At 44.0% G+C, this 14,217-nt stretch overlaps 1 protein-coding gene across 1 annotated transcript in view; it reads left to right on the forward strand.

Moving 5' to 3' along the window:
* Positions 1 to 573: 573 nt before the first annotated feature.
* Positions 574 to 14,217, forward strand: part of LOC124795545 (serine protease persephone-like) — an 86,896-nt gene continuing 73,252 nt past the window's right edge. Inside the window, exon 1 of the mRNA XM_047259618.1 lies at positions 574 to 712. Coding sequence (XP_047115574.1) covers positions 574 to 712 — 139 coding nt within the window. The remainder of the gene's footprint in view (positions 713 to 14,217) is intronic.

Consider the following 14,217-nt stretch of genomic DNA (forward strand, 5'->3'; position numbering starts at 1 on the left):
GGTACAAAGGATTAAAAATCGATCCTTGACTTTCGTTCGTTAGAAGACTGTGATCACTTCCAGACATAAAATTGCTACGTCTCCTATCCGCGATTGTATTGAAATATCATTTTTCTTTCTAAATGCTTTATGAATTTAGTTGTGTCACGTACTTGTTCTTGGAAACGTTACTTTTGTAATAAGAGAGAGAGAGAGAGATAAATACATTGTGTGTGTGTGCGTGTGTGTGTGTGTGTGTGTGTGTGTGTGTGTTGTTGAGAGAGAGAGAGAGAGAGAGAGAGAGAGAGAGAGACAGACAGAGGCGTTGGACTTGTACAGTACAGTGCAGCGAGCCGTGGCGAGGTGAGGTGAGACGTCAGCGGTGACCGGTCATGCTCGGTTATCCGCGTGTCCGGAATCCGGACAACAGACATGGGGCGAGTACGTGACCGAGCAGAGTCGTGTGGGGCCGGACACGAGCGGCTCTGTCCCCCCGTCGGCAGGCGAGCCTTGACCGGTCAAACACTGAGCGTTGCAGCACTCTAGTGGTAGCTTGGCAGCGGCATTCAGCAGCCCCCTCCGTGTTGTCCCGAAATGCCGACGGCGTCTGCCAGGCAGTGGCGTGTGACGCAGCTGCCTCCATCAGCTGCGGTTCCAGCTCCGGCTGGCCTCGGCCAGCTGCAGCCTCGGACCGCTTGCACTGTGTGTGGCACGGCCGTCCAGAAGGCGGCAGGTTGGTGACGTAACGGCGCTGACCCCACTGCTCCCGAGTCGATGTCCGGCGAGCCGCTTCCCATGGCCGGTGCTGATCCACTGCGGCGCTGGCTCCAGGTCCTTAGTTCTCAGAGAGGACTGCCCTGTCGCAGAGTCGAACTGTGCTCCACGAACAGCATTCCAGACGGAAGCCAAGCGACACAGCCCCGTGGTTATAGAGCTGTGACATTAGTAAAAACTGGCCAGATGTTCACAGGCTTCCGAGATGCGCTTGTTTGGCCTTTGCTACGCTTTGCTGCACGTATAGTCAACATTTCTGAGACCGCGGGTGTGGAAATGGTTATGGTTCAAAAATGGTTCAAATGGCTCTGAGCACTATGGGACTTAACTTCTGAGGTCATCAGTCCCCTAGAACTTAGAACTACTTAAACCTAACTAACCTAAGGACATCACACACATCCATGCCCGAGACAGGATTCGAACCTGCGACCGTAGCAGTCGCGCGGTTCCGGACTGCGCGCCTGGAACCGCTAGACCACCGCGGCTGGCTAATGGTTATGGCATCCACCGCTTGGATACTGCTGTGTCGACTGCTTCCACACCCCTTCAGTTTGGGTTTTCTAGCAACACTGCAGTGGTTGTGTTACACACACATCAAAAAAAGTTTTGCATCACCCCGGTTCCCTCAGCTCCTGATCACAGACGTTGACTGTGGATATTGTATCACAGACAAGTCCCTTTGACTGTTCACAGATGTCAGTAAACCCATCCAAAGATGTAAACAACCATGCGAGAGCAGCGCCAATTAGATAGAGGGGGTGCAACAGCCAATCAGTTCCAGTCATTCCACCAGGAAGGAGGTACACGGCTCGTGTTGTCTGTAATTCAACCATGCGTAGACGGTCAATACCGCGCTTCGATTGCGTCTGCATTGTTACTTTGTGCCAGGAAGTGCTCTCAGGAAGGGAAGTGTCTAGGCGTCTCGGCGTGAACCAAAGCTATGTTGTTCGGACATGGAGGAGATACATAGAGACAGGAACTGTCGATGACATGCCTCCTTAAACCACCCAAGGGCTACTACTGCAGTGGATGACCGCTACCTACGAATTATGGTTCGGAGGTACCCTGACAGCAACGCCACCATGTTGAATAATGCTTTTCGTGCAGCCACAGGACGTCGTGTTACGACTCAAACTGTGCGCAATATACTGCATGATGCGCAACTTCACTCCCGACGTCCATGGCGAGGTCCACGACACCATGCAGCGCGGCACAGATGGGCCCAGCAACATGCCGAATGGACCTCTGAGGATTTGCATCACGTTCTCTTCGCCGATCAGTGTCGCATTTGCCCTCAACCAGACAATCGTCGGAGACGTGTTTCGAGGCCACCTGGTCAGGCTGAACGCCTTAGGCCACTGTCCAGCGAGTGCAGCAGGGTGGAGGTTCCCTATTGTTTTGGGGTGGCGTTATGTGCGGTGACCTATGCGGCTGGTGGTCATGGAACGCGCCGTAACGGCTGTGGGATACGTGAATGCCATCCTCCGACCGATAATCCAACCATATCGGCAGAATATTTGCAAGGCATTCGTCTTCATGGACGACAATTCGGCCCCCATCGTGATCTTGTGAATGACTCCCTTCAGGATAACGACATCGCTCGACTAGAGCGGCCCGCATGTTCTCCAGACATGAACTCTATCGATCATGCCTTGGATAGATTGAAAAGGGCTGCTTATGGACGACGTGACCCACCAACCACTGAGGGATCAACGCCGAATGGCCGTTGAGGAGTGGGATAATCTGGACCAACAGTGCCTTGAACTTGCGGATAGCATACCACGACGAATACAGGCAAGCATCAGTGCAATAGGACGTGCTAATGGGTATTAGAGGTACCGGTGTGTACAGCAATCTGGACCACCACATCGGAAGGCCTCGCTGTATGATTGTACAACAAGCAATGTGTGGTTTTAATGAGCAATAAAAAAGGCGGAAATGATGTTTATATTCATCTCTATTCCAGTTTCCTGTACAGGTTCCGGAACTCTCGGAACTGAGGTGCTGCAAACTTTTTTTGATGTGTGTATTTTGTAAGGCTCAAGACCCGCATTTGCCTGCAGCTTGCGCCACTGCAGTTTACTTTCAGCTTCACCCATTTATGACCAAATGTGTTCGGTGTGCTCTATCTGAAAGGAACCCAGCTGGTACAGAAAATAGACTGGAAGACTTCATTTGTCAAGCTTTTTCACTACACCTACGATATTTACTTCTCAGTTACTCATGTTCCCAGCTATTCTCGATTTAAACTCTGAGACATTTGAGAAAGGAATTTCGGAAACTGTTTTAGTTACTCTGCCTCAATGGCACTGTCATTGATAACATTACCATCGCTATCGTGCAGTGAAGGCAATCATTAGGTCTTGCAACTGGTGCACTTTACGTACGACTATAACCTCTTTGGATTTTCTGCCAGATTTCGAAAGTGACTTTCGTTGTAGGAAACATCCGACATGCAAGTCTAAACCAAGTTACGAGCTTCATCAAAACAGCGCCAGTGTTGGAGGTTTTGGGTTTCTTTTAAACTTGGTATGCTTTTTTCGTTGTTTTTGCAACACCGTTCTGCTTTTGTTGCGTGCTATGGAGGATCAGTTTAACTTATTTGGTTTAAATATCTCAATTGTTGTAGACACTATTTCTTTGAGTTTAAATCATACCTGTTCTGCGCGTTCACAGTTAGTTTAGAAGGAATGGAGACCGTCTCTCAGGAAGACGTCAACTGAATTGTTATCTGGTTTTATTAAGTAGATACATTTTGCGTTTATTGTAGGTGGATTTGCGTGTTGTGGTATTCAGTCTCTCTACAACGACCTTGTCACCAGTTTCTGTATCCGTCGTGATGGCCCCTATTTGTTCATGATTGTTTGTTGCTAAGAAGTTAAGAATGCTAAGACGACAAGTATTATTTTTTGCTACAATTTACTTTTGGAGTGGACTCCTGAAGCAATTGTTCAAAACAATCTTCAGGGAAAGCATTTAGTATGATTTATGACGATGTTTTATGGCTTCCTTCGACTTTAAACACGTATTTTCCCAACAAATCGAGGGTAGATAGAAGTGGGAGTTTGGGTTCCTTCCCAACACAACTGTTGCTAGGCCTACCTGCTCCTGGGTTTGTACTGCACCCTGGAGACTCAAGTCCTTTCTCTACTTCTCACAGACCCTCTAACGCAAAAAAAGACTTGCGATTCGGCTTTAGGAAAGGAGCGTCAATATTAAATGCAATTTATTGTGTTGTGCGTAAGACCCTTAAAGAGCTAAATGAAAAGTTGCGGAGTGTATAAACTTGTGGGTTAACAACAGTGTCTTGTTGAGTGGATTAGGTAACACGTTTGCCTAATCTCGAACATAACGGAATTTGGGAAAAGATGAACATTGTTTCGCTTCATATCTATAAAACAATCAGGAAGACAATTGAATCTGATGGAGAGCTGTAAACTGGAACGGCCACCTAGTTCTGTTATTAGTCCTTGCGTTTCTTAACAGTAAACAAGGTAAGTAATTCAAAAGTTTTCTATTTAGTTTAGTTTAGTTATGTCATGTTCCGTAGATCACTTTCAAGATTATTTTATCGATATGAAGTGGAACGAGTCAGATTACAAGATATATATACACACACATGAATAGTGCTAGTAAAAATACTGAAATTTTTAGTTCTACACATGCAACTACATTTAGAGGTACAATTTTTTTTACCAGTTCTGAAACAGAAACGTCCATGGAATAGAAGGTGGTGTCCAAAAGAAATGATTTTAAGCTAGATTTAAAACTTGATCTGCTACCTGCCAGACTATGTTGTTGGACAAATGATCGAAGATTTTCGTTGCTGAATAATGTACTCCTTTTTGAGCAACTGACAGCTTCAATAGGGGATGGAAGAGGTCATTTTTCCCTCTAGTGTTGTACCTATGAACATCACTGTTCTTCGCCAATTGAGATGGATTATTTATAACAAATTTCGTTAGCGAATATATGTACTCTGATGGTGCAGTTAAAATACCTAACTCCTTGAATAGGGCACCGAGCGAGGTGGCGCAGTGGTTAGCACACTGGACTCGCATTCGGGAGGACGACGGTTCAATCCCGTCTCCGGCCATGCTGATTTAGGTTTTCCGTGATTTCCCTAAATCGCTTCAGGCAAATGCCGGGATGGTTCCTTTGAAAGGGCACGGCTGATTTCCTTCCCCATCCTTCCCTCACCCGAGCTTGCGCTCCGTCTCTAATGACCTCGTTGTCGACGGGACGTTAAACACTAATATCCTCCTCCTCCTTGAATAGGTGCATACATGACATCCTTGGGTGAACACCACTAATTATTCTCACTGCTCTCTATTGTGCAATCAATACTTTATGTCTAAGTGGTGAGTTACCCCAGAAAACTATTTCATAATACATTATTGAGTGGAAATATGCAAAGTACGTTAGGAGGCTGATCCGTTTATTACCAAGACTAGCGATTATACAAAGAGTGAAAGAAGCTGAACTTAACTGTTTGAGAAACTCAGTAATATGCTTCTTCCATTTTAAGTTGTCATCAATGTGAACACCCAAAAATTTGGAGAAATCTACCCTGTTACCTGAGCCCTGTTCATATGCTACATCAATTGTCGGTATAACTCTATTCGGTGTACAGAACTGGATATAGGGAGTTTTTTTCAAAATTAAGGGAGAGTCCATTTTCTTAGACCCACTTAATAGTTCTTTGAAAGACATCCTTAACAATATCTTCAGCTCCTTTTTCTGGAATGGGATTTATTATAACACTCATGTCAACTGCAAAAAGTACTAGTTCCGCTTGCTGAAAATTAAGTGAGAAGTAATTCGCATGAATAAGGAACAGCAGAGGACCCTAAATTGAAACCTGTGGGACTCTCTTAGTGATAACTCCCCGTTCACTAGAATTTACCACCCTCCCAACATTGTGCTATTCTGCACAACTTTTTGCTTTTTTTCGTTAAGTCTGATTCAAACCAGCTGTGTGTATAGCCGTTTATTCCATGAAAACTGAGTTTTACTAAGTGTAACATGATCGACACAAGCAGATATTTTGGAAAGATCACAAAAAATACCAACTGGTGATAATTTGTTATTTAGGGCTTGTACTATTTCATGGGTAAATGTGTAGGTAGCATTCTGTATCGAGTAACCATTCCGGAATCTGAACTGTGACACGTTGAGTAAATTATTTTCACTTAAATGTATATTTTAGAAAATGAAGTCAGCAGTGAGATGGTCTATAATTATTTAAGTCACTCTTGTCCCCTTTCTTATGAAGAGGTCTGACAATTGCGTATTTCAATGTGTCTGGAAAAATTCCCTGTGCCAGCGAAGCATTACATATATCACTAAATTAGAACAACAAAATTCTGTTAGAGACTCCATCAACACCACATGAGTTCTTGTTTTTCAGGATATTTATAATTCCCTTATTTGCTGATCACGCGTTCTGGAAGATGTAAAAGTAACTTCGGATTTGCTCAAGGGAAGTGCGTTGTGTCCCTTGCCGTTCATGTTCTATGTCAACGACATCGCGGATAATATTTATAGTGGCCTCATACTTTTTGCATATGATGCAGTTGTCTATAATAGTGTTTGAAAGAAAGTGCATAAATATTGTCAGATCTTGATAAGATTTCAAAGAGGTGCAAAGAACGTCAACTCGCTTTAAATATTCAGAAACTTGAAACTGTGTGCTTCACAGAGCGGCTACAATATCACTGAGTCACAACTGGAATCGGCCGACTCATACAAACACCTGGGTGAAACGCTTTGTAGGGATATGAAATGGAGCGATCACATAGGCTCAAAGTGGGTAAGGCAAGTGGCAGATGTCGGTTTATTGGTAGAATACTGGGGAAACGCAATCAGTCTACAAAGGAGAGTCCTTAAAAATCGGTTCTGTGACCGATGCTAGAAAACTGCTCAAATGTGTGGGACCCATACCAAATAGGACTAACAGGGTATAGCGAACGTACACAGAGAAGGGCACCGTGAATGGTCACGGGTTTGTTTGCCCCGTGGGGGAGCGTCTCAGAGAAACTGAACTGGCAGACTCTTGAACATAGACGTAAAACGTCCCTAGTAAGTCTACTTACAGTTTGAAGAATCGACTTTAAATGATGACTCTATGAACTGACTACACCCCCGTATGTCTCTTTCCACGGGAATGGTGAGGAGAATGTTAGATTCGTTACAACACGCAAAGAGGCGTTTAGAGAATCATCAGGCATCGGAAGATCAAAACAAATTGGAAGACGAATTAGAAAAAATATCCGTATGGTGCGAAAATTGTCAATAGAACGTAAATAACTAAAACTGTGAGGTCATCCACATGAATGCTAAAAAGAATCCGTTAAGCTTCGGTTACACGATGAATCAATCAAATCTGAAGGCCGTAATTTCAACTAAACACCTAAGAATTATAATTACAAATAACTTAGATTGGGAAGAAGACATAGAAAAAGTTTGTGAGGAAGGCGAACAAAGACACTGCCTACGCTGCTCTTGTCCGTCCGCTTTTGGAGTACTGCTGCGCGGTCTTGGATCCTTACCAGATAGGATTAACGGAGTACGTCGAGAAAGTTCAAATAAGAGCAGCAAGTTTTGTAGTATTCCGAAATAGCGGAGAGATTGTCACGGGTATGATACAGATTTGGGATGGACATCATTAAAACAAAGACGTTTATCGTTGCGGCGGAATCTTCTCACGAAATTTCAGTCACCAGCTTTCTCCTCCGAATGCGGAAACATTTTGCTGACACCGACGTACATAGGGAGAAACGATCATTTTAATAAAACAAGTGAAATCAGACCTCGCACGGAAAGATACAGGTGTTCGTTTTCTCCACGTGCTTTTCAAGGTTGGAATAATAGAGAATTATTGCGAAGATGGTTCGATGAACCCTTTGCAAGGCACTTAAATGTTATTTGCAGAGTACCCACGTAAATGGAGATACAGAGTCTTCATTCACCTCCATATATGCACGGCATGGGAGGAAACCCTGATAACTGATACAATGAGTTGAAGCCTTCTGATGTACATCATTAGACGGACACGTAACTGCGACAAAATACACAGAATTCAGTTTATGTCAAGAAATCCTGCCAGAAGCGAAGTTTTACTGTGACAAAGTAATGGTGTACTCAGTGAAATAAAATTTTTTATCCTTATGGTTGAAGACAGATGAAATGTCATTTGGGAAGTATAATGAGCTTCTCGTCAGTTCCTGAAGGCTCAAGGGGTGTCAGAAGGTCGCCGTGTCACAGCCCGTCTTGTGGTGTCTGCGGACGCGGTACAGAGGTGCGCGTGGTCAGCACACTGCTTTCCAGTCCGGTTTGCGAACTTTCCAGACCGTGAGCCCGCTACCGCTCGCTCAGGTAGCTGTCCAGTGGCACCACGAGGCTGACTGCGCCCCTTACCAGTCCTCCCACCGAGAACAAACTACTCGGCAAATTGTAACCGCGTCCTCTGCATGGCAGCCATTTACCCTGACCACTCATCTACAGAAGCGGACACTTTGGAAATACGACATTCAGGATCTTGTGCAAAAAGTAAACGCTGCTAGCTGGTATTGTTACCACTGTCTCAGACACCAAAAGGTTGTGTACTTTGAGTACTTCCACTTTCTTACATCGCAGGTGTCATACCTCCGGGGAATTGTACAATCACACACCATATTACCAGAAAAGGACAGTAGAATCGAACTGCGGTGTCAGTGCACGAACTTCATGCAGGCTGTTGTCCAGATATCTCTGACTTCTTTCTGTACCATCTGTGGTGTCACCGCCAGACATCACACTTGCTAGGTGGTAGCCTTTAAATCGGCCGCGGTCCGTTAGTATACGTCGGACCCGCGTGTCGCCACTATCAGTGATTGCAGACCGAGCGCCGCCACACGGCAGGTGTAGTCTAGAGAGACTTCCTAGCACTCGCCCCAGTTGTACAGCCGACTTTGCTAGCGATGGTTCACTGATAAAATACGCTCTCATTTGCCGAGACGACAGTTTAGCATAGCCTTCAGCTACGTCAATTGCTACGACCTAGCAAGGCGCCATTATCAGTTACTATTGATATTGTGAATCATGTACCGTCAAGAACGACGTTCATCATTAATGGATTAAAGTTAAGTATTCCACCAGCTACGTCCGTTTTTCTAAATTCTAATTTCCTTGTCCTGTTCCAGACCTCACGCCAGCCTGCGTGAGCTAAAACGCGTGCATTTCGGTCTCCTCTAGTAACACGGTGTTGGCTCTCCTGCCAACCACAACACCATCCGTGCTGATATTCACCCCTGCGTGCTCTTTAACAATGTGCACTTATCCAAAACGAGGTGCCACATTCAGTCAGTGAACATTGGAAGGGATAATGGTTTGAGACCTGATAATACTCCTATAGTATTTTACTGAAATGTGGTCCAGACTGTTCTTCAGCGTTATTGCGCACGGGCTGGAAACGGCCCTTTTGTCTCTTCCACGTAAGCCGCGGCTCCCCCCCCCCCCCCCCCCCCACTCCCATCGGAGGTTCGAGGCCTCCCTCGGGCATGGGTGTGTGTGTGTGTGTGTGTTGTCCTTAGCGTAATTTAAGTTAGACTAAGGGACCGAAGACCTCAGCAGTTTGGTCCCATAAGACCTTACCACACATTTCCAAATTTCTTCCACGCAAGACTAGGCGCGAGAACGCTCAGTCGCTGCCGCGGTCAGAATCCACGCCCTCTTAGGCCAGAACCCGCGCTCTCTATGGTCAGAATCCACACCCTCTTAGGCCAGAACCCGCGCTCTCTATGGTCAGAATCCACGCCCTCTTAGGCCAGAACCCACGCTCTCTATGGGCAGAATCCACACACTCTTAGGCTAGAATGCACTCTCTCTTGGTGATGTGCGGCACGCGAGGCAAATTACGCGCCGTACTACGCCGCAAATTTACTCGAAAATACTTATTCGCTGACTTACATGAATTCTCTGCACTGTTACAATATTAAATCACTCTAAATAAGATTCACCAGACTCGCTTTGAGGAGCGGCACAGGTGTAAAATTTTCACTTCTTCTACAGGCTGTAACAAAAATGTACGACACAAATTGCAGGACGCATTCCTCACACGTAGGCGAAGTATTTGTGTTATACTAACATGGGTCTGTGAACTCTTTGTTTCCATGTTACAACTCATTTTTTCCAACACATTGATCATGGGAAATTTTGACTGTCGGCATGTGTGTGCAGATGTCAGTCCTCACGCAACTATTGAAGCAAATAGTCAACAAAGATTCACTCTTTGGGCCGACATTATTGGTGACTGCTGGGTAGGAACCGACTTCCATCCATCCAGGCGCTACGGACAAAGTTATCATAGTTCCGTTGAGAGGATTCTACCTGATCCGTTAGCAGAAGTGCCTTTACCTGTGCGACAAAAGACGTGTTTCATGCACGACGGAGCACCTCGTCATTTCGGTGTCGATATCCATCGGCCCGTAAATAACAGATTCGGTGACAGGTGGATGGGTAGAGATTGACCAACTGCCTGGCCACCTCGCTCTCCGGACCGAGACCCAATGGACTTTTATTTGAGCAAGTTCTTGTGTATGGAACCCCAATACAAGGTGTTCAGAGTCTCCGCGCACTTGTCATGGAAGGCTGCGAAACCATACGCAATAGTCGAGAGCAACATCAACTCATCCGAGATTCACTGCCACGTCGGGCTGATGCGTGTATCAATGCCCACGGAGGACACACTGAACATCTCCTGTGCGAAATAGTTGCATGCCGTATGCAGGCGCGTTCTGTTCGTGTGTGTTTCCCATGATTAATCAGTTGGAGAAAATGAGTTGTAACAGGGGATCAAAGCGTTTGCAGACGCATGTTCACTTAACGTAGTTTCCTCGTCTACATGTGAGAAATGTGTCCTGCAATTTATGCCGTATATTTTTGTTACACCCTGTGTATCACTAAAAGATGCTCTATAGCAACTTGACCACGTACGGAAGAACCATTTCGAACGGTAAATGGGAAAAGATTTAACGACAGATAGTTACTGCCCAGTTACCAGCTGTTTTCTTGCAAGTACAACATATAATCTCCTTCCAAAAACAAAACTGGCTAAACATTCAAAATCGAAGGGCAAGAAACTTATACAAAATCATCGCATTTCAAATTTTCACACGACGGAATTATTGTCTTATTTATAGCTCACGAAGTCCGCTTCTTTCATTGAACTTCAACTCCATCTAGTTAATCGCTCCACGTTCTGATATAAGGGTTCCGCCGACTGACCACGTCCTCTCTTACTGAATTCCAACACCCCCCGTACGAGCAATGAAAAAACAACTAAATCTAACTCCATGCTCGCCACTGAGAACGCATTTTTAAATTTCTCTAGGCAAAATTACGTTATCCATCACTGAGGATCAATCACTCCCGATTTCACATGCAATTATCTATCACCTTGTAACACTTATATCGATTAGGAGTAGGTTTATTTTATGTACCTGTGTATCTGCAACTTATGAAGTGTGTATTCTGTGTTGTTTAAAGTTCTTGATGTATGGCAAGAAAATTAGAGTTTTGTGATGTATGTATGAAAAAAGCAAAAGATTATGATGAAATTTTAAATTATTATGATATGAATATGTTTATGAAAAGAAAATGTTTATTGAAAGGTAGTCCATGTTAGGGCAATTGCATTCGTAACATGTAAACGCTGTAGGGAAGTCCCTCCGCAACGAAAGTGGCATGGCTCAATGTAGAAGGTGGGTTTGGCGGTAGAACTGAGCAGCTTCTTTTTGTGAACGGCGTGCAGTATGTGGCTAGCCTTAGCACGGTACACCTCGATGGTGTTAAGAGAGGCAATTGGAAGCTGCACTAGGAGGGATTTGCCTCGGACGTGGATCTGGCTATTATTTGGTATTGAATAATAGAATGGCTCTAATGTGTTGAAAATCCGACGCCAAGAAGAGATTTTATAGAGCATTCGCACATCAAGAGCCGTGAGTACAGTTAGCCGCAATGTCGCCTGCCACCAATCTTCGCCACTGCTTCATAAACTTCATACATTCAGTTAAGTAACGTATATGGACATGGACCAGCTACTTTGTGTGTTGTTTCAATAATAATCACATTAAAGATAAATTCGTGTACAGAACCATTATTTCCTGATCACGAAACTACGCAGGATCCTCACCAAAGTGCTACTAAAACCTACTGTCCTGATTTAAATGGACAATTCTTGCATTCATGTGTTTAAAAGTGACTTTTTGTCTAAAGTAAAAGGAGAGCTAAAAGTTAAACTAAGAGTAACATTTGGATGCTTTGTTAATGAACTACTCCAAGTGAAATTGTTAAGGTAGGAAGTTTAAGTACAAAATTCAAAGATCTATTAATATGAAAGTGTAAAACCTTAATTATTATAAAGCTAAAACCACAAAAGTGAAGTTCGATAGGCTTTTGCTAAAGTATCCTTAGTTTATCATAAAATATAGTTTTGTAGGATTACTGTGCAAGATTGTGTAAATATTATTGCAAGGAATACTTGATTCACAGGTAATTAAAGTTCAAGTACATATAAATCTTCAATGAACAGATTTACGGCACTACTGTTAGAAGTAAAATTATGAACATTTTAAAAAAAAAGATGTTTTAGTACCCATCATGAAAGGTTCCTTTTTTACGTTAATTAAGCCCAGTGTTGTATCTTATTGTTTTGCAAAGTAATTAAAGTGAACGATTAGCTTTTACAGTTTGTCTTTGATATTGCAATAATCAAAGATCTTTGACTAGTGAAACTATACTAGTTTATGGGTCCCCATCATATTCTCCACCTATTAGGAAAAATTGAGCTATTACTGTTACTGAGGAAAACTACTATAGGTAGAGGAGCTTAAACAGTGTATTTCTGTTGTTATTCATTTTTATTAGTGTTTTTCATATCAGTCAAGATACAAGCCCCTCATGTCCAAATTTAGTTCTGCACTTCATGCAGTGACATTTCGGTATTTGAATAAGTAACGCTCTTGAGTATGGCTGTCGTTAGTATGAGCTAGGTGCAAATTTGCTCCCCATAATTTACTGGTGTGTGTGTTACTGGTAACTGCTGCTACACACAGAACAGAGTGCACTGTGTCAGTTTGTATCATGTTTGCTATTCAAAAGGAAATCTCAACAAAAGCAACTTCAATAACCAATATTCCACAGAACAGAGTGCACTGTCTCAGTTTGTATCCTGTTTGCTATTCAAAAGGAAATCTCAACAAAAGCAACTTCAATAACCAATATTCCATTTTCTCAAATATATATTTACAAATTAATGTGTCTAATTGGGCTGGCGACCCTTCATTTTTTCATTCATTTATGATTTTTCCAAGATTAAAGCCCGTTTGGTTTTTCTATTAATTTCACCAAATTCGAAATTATAGTCCAATACCCTTGTCCATTATACACACGCGCGGTCGTACTTCGAAATCCTCTCAGAGGGTAACATTAGCGTGTTCCAAGGCACGTTCACGTTAGTGTTATAACCTCTACCCCAATAGTTCTTTCTTCTCACCTAATCCCCCCCCCCCCCCCCCGAACCCCCTCCCTGCCCCTCGGGGGCTGGGAACCAACCCACGACTTTGTGAGCTTCTTACAGCTCCACTAGCGTTGTTTTTATACTGACGGCTTCGCGCCAATCAGGCTGAGGAGCGGAATGCGGGCTGTTTCATTCCTCATTTTCCTCTAGCGCTAATAACACCAATCGCTCCGCGTCTTTTCAAAAACTTACTTACACCGGGTACCAGAACAGGCACACTATTACGGGAAATTTACTGGCCTGTAAGTTAGCATAGTATCTCACGACCATCACCCGTAATGTCAAGGATGGCCAAAACCCTGTCGCCTGGGGCACAGGCAACAGGAAACTGACCCTTCCTGGTTTGCGCAGTAGCCAAGCCGAGGCAGAGGGGCAGCCCCGCTCACCTTCCGGCGGTCTAATGGCAGACGCCGTACAGGCCTGACTGAACGACTTCCTCGTGGAGCAGGAGTGACTCTCAGTAGTTTACATTTGTTTAGAGCAGTATACTTGTAACGCCGGAAATGCATATCCTTCTAGTTCCATCTATTGTACTATAATTTTTTTTCCTTGTTTTGTTACCTCAAGATATGACATTTCTGTCTCTTTATATACTGTAATTGCTTTACTGTTTATATATATATATATATATATATATATATATATATATATATGCATTTATGTTGGTTTGTTTTGTGAATATTATTTGTATCTATACGCTGGGTCTGGCCTAGGGAAAACTATGCTATCGAACGAATACATCGATAGGTCGTGTGGAGAACCAAAGTGTTGAGGATCTTTGGTAGTGTTAACTCTGTCGCGTGGAGCGCGGGCAGAGGGGGAGTCTGGCTGGGGTGGTGCAGTGGAGCAGGTGTGTTGTGTGACGCTTCCGCGAGTTGCCGCGCTTTCGGGGTTTGGCAGCATGT

The sequence above is a fragment of the Schistocerca piceifrons genome, chromosome 4 (assembly GCF_021461385.2).
Source record: "Schistocerca piceifrons isolate TAMUIC-IGC-003096 chromosome 4, iqSchPice1.1, whole genome shotgun sequence".
Lineage (NCBI taxonomy): Eukaryota > Metazoa > Arthropoda > Insecta > Orthoptera > Acrididae > Schistocerca > Schistocerca piceifrons.